Source organism: Condylura cristata, unplaced genomic scaffold (assembly GCF_000260355.1).
Source record: "Condylura cristata isolate star-nosed mole 26May11 unplaced genomic scaffold, ConCri1.0 scaffold00028, whole genome shotgun sequence".
Taxonomy (NCBI): domain Eukaryota; kingdom Metazoa; phylum Chordata; class Mammalia; order Eulipotyphla; family Talpidae; genus Condylura; species Condylura cristata.
This window is the reverse complement of record NW_004567129.1, coordinates 12,647,812-12,662,269: the sequence shown is the minus strand read 5'-3', so window position 1 is coordinate 12,662,269 and position 14,458 is coordinate 12,647,812. Positions and strand designations below refer to the sequence as shown.

General features: G+C 38.9%; 1 protein-coding gene across 1 annotated transcript in view; it reads right to left on the bottom strand.

Moving 5' to 3' along the window:
* SF3B3 (splicing factor 3b, subunit 3, 130kDa) overlaps positions 1-14,239 on the bottom strand; it is a 41,792-nt gene extending 27,553 nt beyond the window's left edge. The window contains exons 1-8 of the mRNA XM_004690400.2: positions 14,156-14,239; positions 11,231-11,368; positions 9,065-9,391; positions 8,185-8,357; positions 7,502-7,643; positions 5,633-5,745; positions 1,903-2,040; positions 989-1,092 (exon numbers count right to left, since the gene is read on the bottom strand). Of these exons, the coding sequence (XP_004690457.1) occupies positions 989-1,092; positions 1,903-2,040; positions 5,633-5,745; positions 7,502-7,643; positions 8,185-8,357; positions 9,065-9,391; positions 11,231-11,300 (1,067 nt within the window). The 5' untranslated portion in view covers positions 11,301-11,368; positions 14,156-14,239. The remainder of the gene's footprint in view (positions 1-988; positions 1,093-1,902; positions 2,041-5,632; positions 5,746-7,501; positions 7,644-8,184; positions 8,358-9,064; positions 9,392-11,230; positions 11,369-14,155) is intronic.
* Between the last annotated feature and the right edge of the window lie 219 nt (positions 14,240-14,458).

The window sequence follows — 14,458 nt, the reverse complement described above, 5'->3', positions numbered from 1 at the left end:
AATAAACTTTCTGAGTAATTAAAAAAAAAGAAAAAGAAAAAAAATACCTGCTTGTAAAAACTAATTAGAAATAAATGAAAATAATACACACTAACAATCTAATATGAAAGTGCCTTAAGATGTATAAACCAGAAAAGGAATAAAAAACAGTGAAAACAAAGTGATTGAGGGAGAATAAAAGGTCATTTAAGGAAGGGAGATTAGTTATAGACAAGCAGAAACAGTGAATTCATAAAATCCTACATATTTTCAGCTTAAGTTAGGAAGAAAATGAGCTTTAGTTAAGTGGTTTGGATAAACTTTTCACGAAAGTTGGGAAAACTCAACTAGATAGCAAAATCACATCATTTTATGTAAACCATATTGAGTCTTACATTGGACTTAGAGATTACAGTTTATACTTCATCCATTTGGCATGACTACCCATGACAAATAGTAAGTAAATGATTTCATTATCTCATCTGTTCACGATAACCACTGAACACTGAGTTTTAGAAAAGGACAATGAAATGCAATAGGAAACTAGTAACCTAGTTCAAACAAGCACAAGCAAGGGATAAAAACAAATACTGCATCCCAAAAAAAGGAGGATAAAGGAGTAGAAATAACTTGCACAGCACTCAAATGAAAAAGGTAAAGGACAACAAAAATGGAGATTTTACCAAGCTACTATTGATCCATTACTTAGCAGAAATACTGGGGTTGTGAGGGTTTGTGGCTTGGGTAGGCAGCTGTGTGTACTGAGAAGTTTCAACTTATGGTATGCACAAGTGCTTGTAGTTCAAGAAATACTTGATAAAATGTCCAGTAAAATCTTGTGAGATATTCTAAACTGACTGAAGTTGCTGAAATAAAGCCGATAACCAAAAGAGAATATAAAGGAAAAAGATAAAACTGTAGTTTTAAAGAAACACTTGTAAAATCTGTTGCCCAAAGCCACATCTCCTGATTCCCAACTTTTACAATAACCAATAAGAGGATTACTCACTGATTTCCAAATTCTGATGCTACAAAAAGGAAACCTGTTTTAAGCACACACATGGCAGCAGCAACAGGTACAGTATCAAAATACTTGAGGCGGATTTCAGTAACCTGGAGTGAAAAGAAAAAAAGGCTTTAGTATGTAGGCAAATAAAGTAAGGCCATGGAAGGGAACCCAGTATTTTAAGACAATGAAAGCTGAACTGCTAAGAAGTAGTATTTTTAGTAGTTTAGTATCTAAACCAGGGGCCAGCAAACTGCAGCCCAAAGATCAGTCAAGCCTTTTTATTTACATACTGCCTATGGCTACTTTTGTACCATAACAGAGCTGAGCAGTTCAGAAATGTATGGCCACAAAAGCTGAAAATGTCAATGACCTGACATTTACAAATTTGTCAGTCAGCTCCTGATCTAAACAGTTAACTTAGAAATTGCACATTTCTTCCCAGAGATCCTCCTCGGGATGAAAAAACTAACAGATCATGTGTATTTCCAGTGTTCGGAAGACAGGAATGTTTCTCTGGGTATTCACTATAAGTGACATTACCCAATCTCATGCACCTAAACAAAACACTTTTAATCACAGGGAAAAAAGCTATTTGTATAATAGCCCAAACTTTAATTAAAAGTTCCAACAACTTAGGAAACCACTTACCAAGGATTATTTCTAGGTTTTTAACTTGTAAAGTAGTAAGTGACCTATCTCAGAGTGAATGTCACTGTAATGAACAACTGGTTTGTAAACCACCTTGTAAATTTGGACATTTGTAAATTTGATACAAATATCAGTTTTTAAAAAAAGATTATTTAGTTTTATCAATATTAGGGTAAAAATGTAGCAAGTTTTATCAAACCAGACTAACCCTAACACATGGTATTGAGGTTTTTCATTATTCCCCACTCCACCAACGGTCTGCTTACCATATCTTCATCTGTCTCCAAAGTTATCTTGAAAATATCTCCCTGCTCAGTTTGGGCCAAAAAGAAGAACATTGATTTGGTCTTATGGGTGGCAGAGCAGACAAAAATCATTCCTCTTTCAGGATCATCCAGGTCGTTCTAGAAAAGTCAAACACAAAACACCCAACACCATACAAATGAGTATTTATTGCTGAAATTTAGCAATTTCACAGTAACTGAAGACCTAGCTCACCTAGAGCTTTTCTATACAAGCTTCTACCCAGAGCAGCCTCCCAGTTGCAAAGTACACCTAAAGAACTAAAAACCTTTATCATCGACTATAAGCATAGTTTATATATAAAAAAAAAAACAGCTAAAACAGCTATAACTTTATTATCCAGACTGATCACATCAACAAGGTTAAAGCTATTATCACCAAAGCAAAATGTCAGAGATTTGAAATTATTAAAGACATCATTTCAAGATATGAAATAAACTCTTACAATGTCTGCAACAATACAAATTGTGATATAAAACATCCAAAATTAGCTATTTTGACTTCAATATCCTTGATTCCAAAAAAAGCAACCCCATGGCTATGATTTTGAATTTACTTCAATGTTTCCATCATGTCTTACTCAGTAAATCTAAAAAAAAAAAAGTATGCATACAGAACTGAGGTACAGGCCAGAGAGGATTCACCAGAGACAGAGTGGGAAGCAGAACAAGCAGACTGACTTAGGACACTACTGAGGAAGAGTTCTGATGGAATCTTATTCAGATTGCCATACGTTATAGATAAACTAAGTCCAAAGAAGTTTGTTTAGTCCAGAATCTAAGTATTAATATTCAAAAAACAACAAATAACATAGGATCAGAGATTGAGGAAGCAAAAATAAAACAAGGTTAATCACGTCCTGATAACTGCTAAAGCTGGATGCACATGAGTTTCATTGTATTCTACTTTTCTGTTTGCTTAATTTCTATAGTAACCTGCTTATATTAAGAGGAGTACCAGGCCCTCCCTGCTGGCAAAACGGGTGAAAGAACAGCACTATAAAGCTATCCACAGCCACTGCAGCACAAGTTCACCCCCGGCCAGGCAGGTGACCCATATAGGGTGGCAGACCTCTCCTGACCCATCCTCTGCTCCTCCCACCAGGGAGTGCCCAAAAACAAAAGGTTTTAGTCAGCAATGTAGTGACTGATGAACCACTAAGTGAAAACATGCTAAGCCCTCCCTGTCAGCACAAAAGGTTAATGCTCAGCACTGCCAAGCTGGCTGTGGTAGCTTCGGAGCAAGTTCGATCCCCAACCTGGAGGAGATCCACATGGCACAGGAGACTTCTCCTGTCTTGCCCACTGCTCCCCTCAGCAGTGTACTTCGTCAATCTGCCTGTTTTGCTCTCCAATCTGACTCTGGTGAATCGTCTCACTGCCCCTGCACATTGGGCCTGTACCCCAGTTCTGTATGCATAAAGAATAAACCATTAAAAAACATATTAAAAGAAAACATGCTTTTACAACAATTAAGGAGCAAGCAGCTACCATTAACCAAGGATCAATTTAGCATCACCAATGTGACAACATTCTATACTCCTATTACCACCACTTAATAATTTTATCAAAAATATTAACCAAGATATAATCATGAGGAAAAACACAAAACAGACTGTAAGAAAATTAAACCAGGTACTTAAAAATTACCAATAATACAAAAGATCAAAACCAAAGAGAAATTATTTTAAATTAATGGAGCCTTTTTGAGACAATGAGAAAAACTGGAATATAAACCTACATATACATATATATTAGAATATATGTTACGATAACGTCTCCATGAAAAAATAAAATTTGTTAAACACAATACTGTAGTGTTTGTTTAGGAAAACCTTACTCTTAGAAACTGTATCTCGGGACTTTCCTGAAGTATCATTATGCCTGCAACTTATTTTCAAATGGGTTATCCTAAGCTAAAAAGACACTTCTCCAAAGAGGAAATACAGATGGCCAACAAGCATATGAAAAAACGTTCAACATCACTCGTAATAAGGGAGATGCAAGTTAAAACCACAATGAGATACCAATATCACCCCATTGAGAATGGCACATCTTCAAACAACTAGCAACAACAAATGTTGGTGAGGATGTGGAGAAAAAGGAACTCTCCTGCACTGCTGGTGGGAATGCAAATTAGTACAACCACTATGGAAAACTGTTTGGAGGTTCCTCAAACTGCTAAACATGGAGCTTCCCTACGACCCAGCAATCCCACTCCTAGGTATCTACCCAAAAGACACAAAAACTGATTGAAAAAGATACCTGCACCCCCATGTTTATTGCTGCTTTATTTACAATTAGAAAAACATGGAAGCAGCCCAAATGCCCAAAAATAGATGACTGGATTAAAAAGATGTGGTACATATACACAATGGAATATTACTCAGCAACAACAACAAAAAAAAACCACATGTCTTTTGCAGCAACATGGATGGAGCAGGAGAAGATCATGCTTTCTGAAATAAGTCAGAAAGAAAAGGAAAAAATACCAGATAGTTTCGCTCATAGCAGGAGTATAGTGGACCAGGCGAGAAAATAATAATAATAGTGAACAGCTATATACCAGAGACATTTTTGGGGGGTGGAGTGAGGAATGGGATCAAAAACGGTGGGGGGAGGGAAGTGCACGGGACTATGGTGATGGCACATGGGTAACTTGGTGATGGAAAACCCACGGGGATTACAACTGAGATGAAAATAAAAATGTACAAAATGATGTAAAAAAAAAACCCTTTTTTTTTTTTTAAAAAAAAAGTTAAATAAGAAGTATCTGGAGTACCAAAAGGCAATGTATCAAAACATTAATAACTGACTCTAAGTAAAAAGTCTACACAAATTCACTGTTCTACTCTTCAATTTTTGATTGTTCAAATGGAGGGAAAAGGCAAAATGAAAAACAAGTTATCTTCAATATATATGACTTTTCCTCCCAAATTAGAAAGTTTTAAATTACTTCCCATTGGTTCTTGAAATGGAAGGTGGTTTTAATTTCTTTTCTCAAAGAATGCAAATAAAAGCATTTTATCAATTCTATTAAAAATAATTTGCAGGGCTTCTCTGGTGGTGAAAGGGGTTAAGTGTCAAAACTATGAAGCTATCAGCAGCCACTGTAGCATGCGCTCAATCCCTGGCCAGGGAGGTGACCCAGATGGCACAGCAGAAGTCCCGTCTCTCACTGCTCCCGAGCAGTGCATTTTTGTCAATCTACCTGTTCTGCTCCCCTGTCTGTTTCTGCTGAATCCGTTCTCTCCTAACACTTGTCGCCTACACCCCAGCTCTTGCATGAATAAATCAATCTTTTAAAAAAAATTGCAAAGGGGAGTCTCCCTGGTGGCCTAGAATTTAAGCCATAGTGCTATCACTGCTGTGACCTGAGTTCAATCCCCAGCCAGGGAGCTGACCCACATGTTGCACAGCAGACCTCTTGTGTCTCACCCACTGCTCCCCCTCAACAGTGTATTTCAGTAATCTGTTCTACTCCCACCCTGTCTCTGATGAATTCTCTCACCCCTGCATCCCTTGCCTACACCCCAGTTCTTCCATGCATAAATAAAAACCTTTAAGCAATAATAATTTGCAAAGAAAATGAAAACCAGGTATCAGATAAAAAGATTATACTTCCAATTACAAAAATTAAGTTCACTTCACTTCATTAACAAGATTATTCTTTCATTTATAGCAAAAACCTCACCCGTCTTCTAGGAATTGGGCAGCGGATATCTGGCTGATCACCAAAATTCTTGTAAGTGATATAGTTTTCAGAACAAATCAGCACTCCACTTGGACCATCTGATCCTCCAGGAACTACCAGAGAAAATAAAACTTAGTAATGACTTGATAACTATGAATTACAGTTTAGCTTTTCAAATCCTACCCTCCTTCAGAACTGGTTGCTCTCAGTTCTGTCCAAAAAGCTGATAACGCTGAAAATATACAGTTTTGGCTCCAACCCTAGGACTTAGTTCTCAGCTTCAGATCTATAATGTCACTACCCATCGGAAACATGAACATACCATAGGTATCCTTAACTACACAAGGTGCTATAAAAAAGAAACTCAAGTTCTTTCCCAAGCCTGTCCGAATTCCTGGATTCTCAACCCAGAAAACCACTATCAACCAGTAAACAAACCCCTCTATCTTACCTCAGTCCTAATGGTTCTTCTTACTAGTTCTTATGCAATCACCTTGCTTATTCTCCTGACATATTCTTAGTACCTTTCACTCCACTAATCAATCAAAATACAAGCAAGTAACGTTCAAGTTATTTCCCTACTTTCACTTGCTACCACCACCACTACCTAGGCCTCAACCTTTTAGCGCTAATGATCCACTTACACATGATGAGCTTTCTGGCACTTGGGTCTTTGTGCATGTTGTTCCCTTGGTCTTCCTTTACCGCTACCTTCAATGTGTCTAGGAACTCTTTAATTGTCCTCAGGTGCTAGCTTAGAATGCATTTCTGCAGAAAACAATTTCTAATACATCTCTTTATCTTTCCTAGGTTAGGGGACCCTACTCTACATTGTCAAAAATTTGGCACACTGTCCTTTTTGTTGTTGTTAAGTATTCCTCACTAAACACAATCTTACCTGATGAGAGAAACCGCATCTAAATTTTCACTGCAGGACCCAATAGGACTGATTTTACACAGAGGTTTAATCAAATTCATTTTAAGAAGTCCTAGTAAATAAAGTTATGCTAAGATGTTACAGCAAACAGTTAAGATATAAAACCTATATTCATAGGTTCTTTTGCTGAATCTCTTTGTAATTTAATGTTCAAAAATAAGTCATTTTTATCATTATCCACATTCTTCCCCGAACTGCTGAAATTTAGATCACCATAGTTGTCCTTTCCGTCTTTTAATATAAGACTGATTTTCTTATGTTGCATATCTTTGAGCATAACGCATTCAAGTCCATTGAATTTGATTTGCTATAGATTTTTAAACCTATAATGATGAGTCTGTAATGTCTCTTATTACTGTTACTTCCCTAGTTTAGGTATGGAAGTTATTTTCAGGTCATAAAGCAGGAGAGTAGTTATTATTCTTTTTCTTGTCTTAGGAGAAACTTAAAAGTCTCTGAAAATCCTGGACCTTAAATCTTTCGGGAGTTTTTGACTCTTCCCTCAAATGATGCTATTCAGATTCTTGATTTATTATTTGATCAGTTTTGGCAATATTTTCCAGAAATATTCTATTGCACCTAAGTTTTCAAGGTCATGTGCATAATCTTGTTTGATCTTATTGGAGTTATCCATTTCATCTGTCCAATAACCTAAATTTTGATTTTCTTAACGAGCAAAAGACTATTCTAAATATCACAACAACCACAATATCACTATTACAAGCTGAGTGCTTTTCTTATCCTTTCTTCCCTGGCCCCATTAGAGGGTAAGAGTTAACCACCACTTGCATTTTGAACTTCACCAAAATTTAAACAAGTTCAAGTCTACTACAAATGTATTCCCTTCAAAACCGAATTAAGTGAACCCTTCCAAATTCAGGAATAAAATGAACCAGGCAAAAGAGCACAGAATAGTGTTGAAAGAGAAGTACCTGTGATAAGGAAGTTGCCATGTTCCTCCAAAGGTTCACTGTATTTTCGTACCACATGATTTAAACCAAGATCTAACTCATAGAAAGTAAGTGTCTGCTGTGTATTAGCCGCTGCTTCCCCTGTTGGATCGTTGTCTGCTTCCTGTGAGGTACATTGGCACAAAAACTAATCAGTATTATCACTTTTACAACTGGAAAGGCTATAAGGAGTCTTCCATTTTAGAAATGAGGATGCAGAGGCCTACATATGCCAAATAGCTTGCCAAAGTTCACACTAGATCTAACAGCAATACTGTAACCAGAACCCAGGTCTCTTCACTGACACCAGCATTCTCTCTACTCAAGGATACAGTTTTTCCATTCAAGGATAATAGTATGATCTACCTTTTAGTACCACCATATGAAGAAATACCAATCAGTTAACCTCTCTTTTCAGGGAGCTCTTCCCAATAAATGTCATTTCCACAGGGAGACCATTCAAACCACTGCTACTAGACAGTAAACTGTGGAACAAAACATTTCAGGAAGGCTTTGGATTCAGATAAGATTTGTTAATAAGAAGTTCAATGTGGAAAACATCTTAGGAAAGTACTGAAGTGAGAAGAAGAAACCCAAAAGAGAGCGAAGAGGAGGGAGAGATGTTGGGGGGGGGGAGAAAGTAAGACAGGCATAATCCCTGTTACCTCATAATCCATTTCCAGACAAGCAAACATTGGATTTTCAAATCCCACATCTACTCCAACCACATGATATACTAAGGTGTTTGCTTTGTGGGCCTCCAAGGGAGATGAAATGGTAAGCCTAGCTGCAGCATCTCTATTTAAAATATATACCAATTTCTGCTTTTCAATTGCACCTGCAGTTGAGTAAAAGAAAACATATTTGCAGTTAATGAACAGAGACACTTACGGAACATTTGGTTTCACATCAAAAATATTTTTAAAAATTAACAGCCAGATTAATTGCACAATTATATTAAATTTATACATTTACTTACAGGATTCTACTATAATTAATGTAGACAACAGTATTCTCCAACCCTTACCCTTCTTGTTAGAAACTTTAATAACATGCTTCAATTCTTTTTAGTGTGCCTTATCTTTACGAATACTAGAAAGCAATAAAAAAAACTAGTAACTTTATTCTTTCAATCAGGTCTAATGATTGGTCAGAGAAGGTTGCCCTCTGGAGACCTGATCAGATACACAGAAGTTTCTTCAACAGAATCATCAGAGAAGAGACATGAATGTGGATCATCACTTCAGGTTGATGAAAGCAACCATGTTCATTGCTTAGTAACAAAATCATATAAGTGCAGTCTTTTTGCTACAAATAAAGAATTGAAAAATAAACATTTTCAACTAAAGTGGAAGTAGAAAAGTGTGTTAAAAAAGACTTTTCCACCGTGTTGAAAGGTACAACTTTAAGCCATGGAGTTACCCAAATATGATCCAAACTTTACCCAGCTATAATTTATTAGCACAATATCAAAATCACAGCATTGTCATCTTAAAGCAAGCATTCATAAAAGTTCAAGGCGCACTCTTAGAGCAAGTCACTCACTAATCATAACAGCACGGCCTTTGGGATCCACAGCTAAGAACTGGCCAGGAACAATGCGGCGGCATCCACTCTTGCCAAAGGTTTCTTGGTGAATTTTCTCAAACATATTCTTCGATGGCTGGTATTCCAAGATAACAATCCGACCTGAGTCACTGCCAACCACAATGTAGTCTTTAGTGCCACCTGTCAATCTAAAGGCCATGAGTGACCGGATAACACCAAATACTTCCACAGTTAGTAGGGTGTGCACTTTGCCAGTGTTGGGGTCAGGGCGAAGCAGCTCCAAGATTTTCCCACGGGAAACAACAATTTCCTGTTGTTTGGTTCCTAGATTGCCAAAAAATAGAATCCATGAACAGTCAGGACTAAACTAAAAAGTAACTTGAATGGACCATAATTCCACTAAAGAGAATTAAACAACTCTGAGGCTCAGCATATTAACTTACTATATTTGGACAAGTACTTTCTATAGAATTGAAATGATCTGACCAAAGTAATAATGAATTTTAAAAATGGTCTCTCACACAAATTACCTTTCTTAGAAACTTTCCCTCTCAGATTTATCATCAATCTGTATAATTGGGAGGTACCTATAACTATTTTTGATATGTATTTTGTTACCCAAGATTAAAAATCCCCAAAGGCTCTTCCAACTCCATATTCAAAACTATTCTAAGAAATCTTAACTTTTTATGCAGTTTGATTTAGTATCTCAAAAAACTTTTTAAGCTGTTACCCAGAGTTATTTCTTTTGTTTCTACATTTTAGAGACAGATTTACAGAAAAGGAAAAAAAAAAAGGGCAAGGGGTTAAAATCTCAGTGCCATCAAGCTATCCACAACCACTACAGCATAAGTTCGAGCCCCAGCTAGGGAGCCAACCCACACCTGGCACCGCAGTCCTCTCCTGTATGGCCTGCTGCTCCCCTCAGCATTGTATCTCAGTAGATCCATCCACCTGTTCTGCTTCCCACTGTCTCTGGTGAATCCTTTTACTCCACACACATACACACACACAACTCTAGCCTACACCCCTGTTCTTGTTCGTGCAAGTAAATCTTTAAAAATAAGAGGAAAAGGGCCCTCCCTGGTGGTTAAAGCACAGCACAAAGAAGCTTAAGCCACTTCCGCATGAGTTCCATCCCCACCTGCCCTGGAGGAGATCCACATGGTGGGGCAGACCTCTCCTGGCCCACCCACTGCTCCCCTCAGCAGTGTACTTTATCGATCTGCCTGTTCTGCTCCCCACTCTGTCTCTACTGAATCCTCTCACCCTCCGCATCTCTGGCCTATACCCCAGTTCTGTACGAATAAATAAATCTTAAAAAAAAAAAAAAAAGAGGAAAAAGAAACACTAGCATAATCACAGGTAGGCAGGAGGGCTAATATTAAGTTTTATTCCTAAATTCATTCCTTAAGAAAGTTGACTTGCTTTCCTAAATGCAACCACACTTCAAATGCATGAAAATCAACAGTCCCCATCTCTCCCTGAATGCTACATAATTTCACCTGCATGATATTCCCAAACTTCCTCTCTGGTCTCAATTAACTGTCAGTCTCTGTGACCCAGGCTAGAAATTCACATCCTCCTGTTCTAGTCCCATTGTCCTGATCTAATCAGGACTATCACTATCTAATGCCTAAACCACTTCCTATCTGATATCCCAAACCTATCCATTCCAATACTCAATGCCACCATTTAACAGGTCACCTTCCTTTCCAAATGTCCTCTGGGTATCAGCTAAGATCACAGACATTATAGGGAGCCTGGTGCAGGGGTTAAGTTACAGCACTGTCAAGGTAATCCAGACACTGCAGCATGAGTTTAGTCCCTGGCCAGGGAGCTAACCCACAAGGTACAGCAGACCTCTCCTCTCTTGCTCACTGCTTCCCCCGGCAGTGTATTTTAGTATATCCAGCTGTGCTGCTCACCACTCTGTCTCAGGTTGATCCTCTTACCCCTCATACCTCTTATCTACATGCATAATAATCTTAACAAATCAAGCATTGTAAAGTTTCGAAACCATAAAGCATAAAAGTACAATGTTCTATAATAAAAAAAAACACTTTTCCTGTAAATTGTTTTAGAATATTGAATTTAAAGGTATTTGAATAAAACTAGCAATATCAAAGATATTAAATTCAGAAAGATAACTACAGAACTTACCAGAGAAGTTGCCATGAATGGCAAAGCTGATACCAGTGGCTCGCTGCAAGGTTAAGTTGTAGAGGAACATGGTGACGGCAGCAATGAATCACACACAACTCCACAATCCAGATCTCAGTTACACCAATTCAGAAAAACCTAAGAGCACATAAAAGCAGAAAAATATCAGGTGGGGTATCTTTCCCCAGATAGGAAGGCGGCAACTGAGTGTCTCATGTATGTAAGGCTTACCATTTCCCCACGGGATCATGATTACGGATGTATTTGACCCCAGAGTCACCTAGAATAAACTTTCAGCCACCATGTCTTCCAAATTCAGCCACCTTAAACTTTAAACCCCACCTTCATAGGGGCCTCCCTGGTGATGCAAGGGTTAGTTAGGCACAACACGATGAAGCTATCAACGGTCATTACAGCACAAATTCAATCCCTGGCCAGGGAGCTGACCCACATGGCATAGCAGACCTCTTCTGTCTTGCCTGCTGCTCCCCTCAGCAGTGGATTTCTGTAAAACTGCCTGTTCTGCTTCCCACTATCTGGTGAATCCTCTCACCAGCCTCCTGCAACTGTGGCCTCTATCCCAGTACTTGTATGCATTAATATTTAAAAAACAAAAACAAACAAAAAACCCCAAAAAACAGCTTCTTAGATATGGATCTTCTACAAAGGGTTTCAATTGTGGCTTGGGCAGGATTTGGCAATGTGGGCGCTTCCTGGGCACAGTGCCCAGAGGTTTCCAACTACACCCTGTATACATGTCTATAGCCTAAGATAGGAGACAGCATGAGGTACCACATATGTCCACAGGAAAAGATCACCTCTAACTTTCCTTTGAGTAAAACCATACAGCCAATGGTGTACATGTGCTAAGCAAACCACTTTTTTTTTTTAAAGGATTTATTTATTTATGCATACAGACTAGGGTAGAGTCCAGAGGTACAGGGACAGTGAGAGAAGACAGAGACAGAGTGGGGAGCAGAACACGTTGACTGACGAAGTATACTGCTGAGGGGAGCAGCGGGAAGGTCAGGAGAGGTCTGCCACGCCATGTGGGTGAATAAAAACCCTGCTGAAGTGACTTTAGCTTCTTTTGGTGCTGTGTTTTAAAACTCACTACACCACCAGGGAGGGCCCAAAAAAACGCTTTTTGCAGTCACTGCATACAGGCCCTCGTGGGGAAAATAGCAAAGTCAGCTTGAATGGTTGCAGGAAAATTATTTTAAAAGACATTGTTATGGGGACTGTCTTAAAACAGCAGACAATAAATTAACAACTGTGGAGGAACAACAAATTTAAAATTAGTGTTTCTGTACGCCAAAAGGCACTATGCTATATACACTGTCTCCCACTGCTAATCAATGTTAATACTCATTTTACAGGAAGGAAACAGATTAAGAAATGAAGCCTCAGCCTCCTTGGTGTTACAAGGTTTACGTCTCAGCACTATGAAGCTGTCCACGGCCACTGCAGCTTGAGTTCCATTCCCCACAAGGGAGCTGACCCACATGGCACAGACCTCTCCTGACCTGCCCACAGCTCCCCTCAGCAGTGTATTTCAGTAGAGCTACCTATTCTGCTCCCCACTCTGTCCTGGTGAATCTTCTCATCCTCCGCACCTCTGCCCTGTACTCCAGTCTTGTATACATAAGTAAATAAGTCTTTTTAAAAAAATTAATTTAGTAAATACCCTACTGAATACTTAGAGATTGTTCCCAATCTCATTATGAAGATTGCTGCATATAAAATTCTACCTATTACACAGTTTCTACATATACATGAATTATTTCTAATACTAATTTCTGTACGTGCAATTACTGGGTTGAGGGACTCACTGATTTGTTTTGATAAAAATTACCTCTGAAAGAAATTGTCTTTCAAAAAATTGTTTTACACTTATATCGCCAGCAGTCCTTAATTCTCTATAAACAGGCCTTTCTTAACCTAGCAGATAAAAGCCGGTAACTTAATTTAGTTTTTATTTGCATCTCTTATATAGTTCTGTAATCGAAGAGTAATTTGAAGTTAGGATTTAAACTCATCATCAAACTAAAACAAAACAAAATTTCTGCCATTTTAGGACAGAATAACCAAAAAGGACTGTCTTCATAAGGGCCTCAAAATTGTAAATGGAGGCACCTCAGCCCCAAACTACACCTATCAGGTGTTAGGGCTGGAAAATAAACTGAGTTTCCCCCTCAATTACGCAGACAAAAGCGATGAGTCAAGAAATCAAAGCACTGTGCAACTCGCATTCGGTTTGAAGTGAAAGAATTACGAATGTCCTAAGTAATTTCTGAGTAAGGCAAAAGCAGTGTGACTGAGAAAGCTCGATCCGTCAGGCCGGAAATGGTTTAAAAAACTGTTACTCCCCCCATTTCTATCTCCTGTCTGAGGTAATGAACCTAAGACTGCTCCTTTCTGTTTCCACGTGTCAAAGGAACCCCACTTTACAAAGCCTTCGAAATGACTATAATCGCCCCTGTTCGCAAATGGTAAAACTGAGGTTGAGCTGGAAACAAGCAACCCGAGCACCAAAAACACAAATTCAAAACTGCGTCTTGGCTCCAAAGACTGTTTCCGTTATGTGCCCTGTTAACACACGCTTGACTCCACTCCTTCCGTTCCAGTGTCGTTTATTCTCTTCAGAGAGAAACATCTCTCCTGCCCCAGCTCACATTTCCCCCGATTCTAAATGGCCCCAAATTTTAAAAAAAATTCCAGAGAAACTTATTTCGAGTCAGACCTCGTTCTCAACCTATGGGCGGTAGCCGTTTTGGCGTCCGACGAGTTCCCCTCATCACGTCTGGCGAGGAACGCTCGGGCCTAAACCACCGCAGAGACCCCCACTAAAGGCTTGGCCCACCCTGCCGCACCGTTGCCGCGCGCCTCCCTAGACCGGAGGAAGTCGGAAAGCCACTTCTTTACCCTGTAGCGAGAAGGATGGTGGAGATACCCAACGGATGCTGACTTTCCTCAAGGCCTAAGCCACAGCCAACGCCAACTCGCCGGCACCAGCCATTAGCTCTCAACGCAGGGACCTTGCAGTTGGCGCGCAGCGGAAAAAGGTCCCCTACCGGCGCCTGAAGAATATAAACGTATAATTGTTTAAATGTTTCTGTCTTGTATTCACGCCTTATGACATGAACCTAAACATAGTTCATGAAAGGCATACTTTCCAGGGATACAGAAGATAAATAATTTTTTGAAACAGAGTTAAAAAAAAAACAG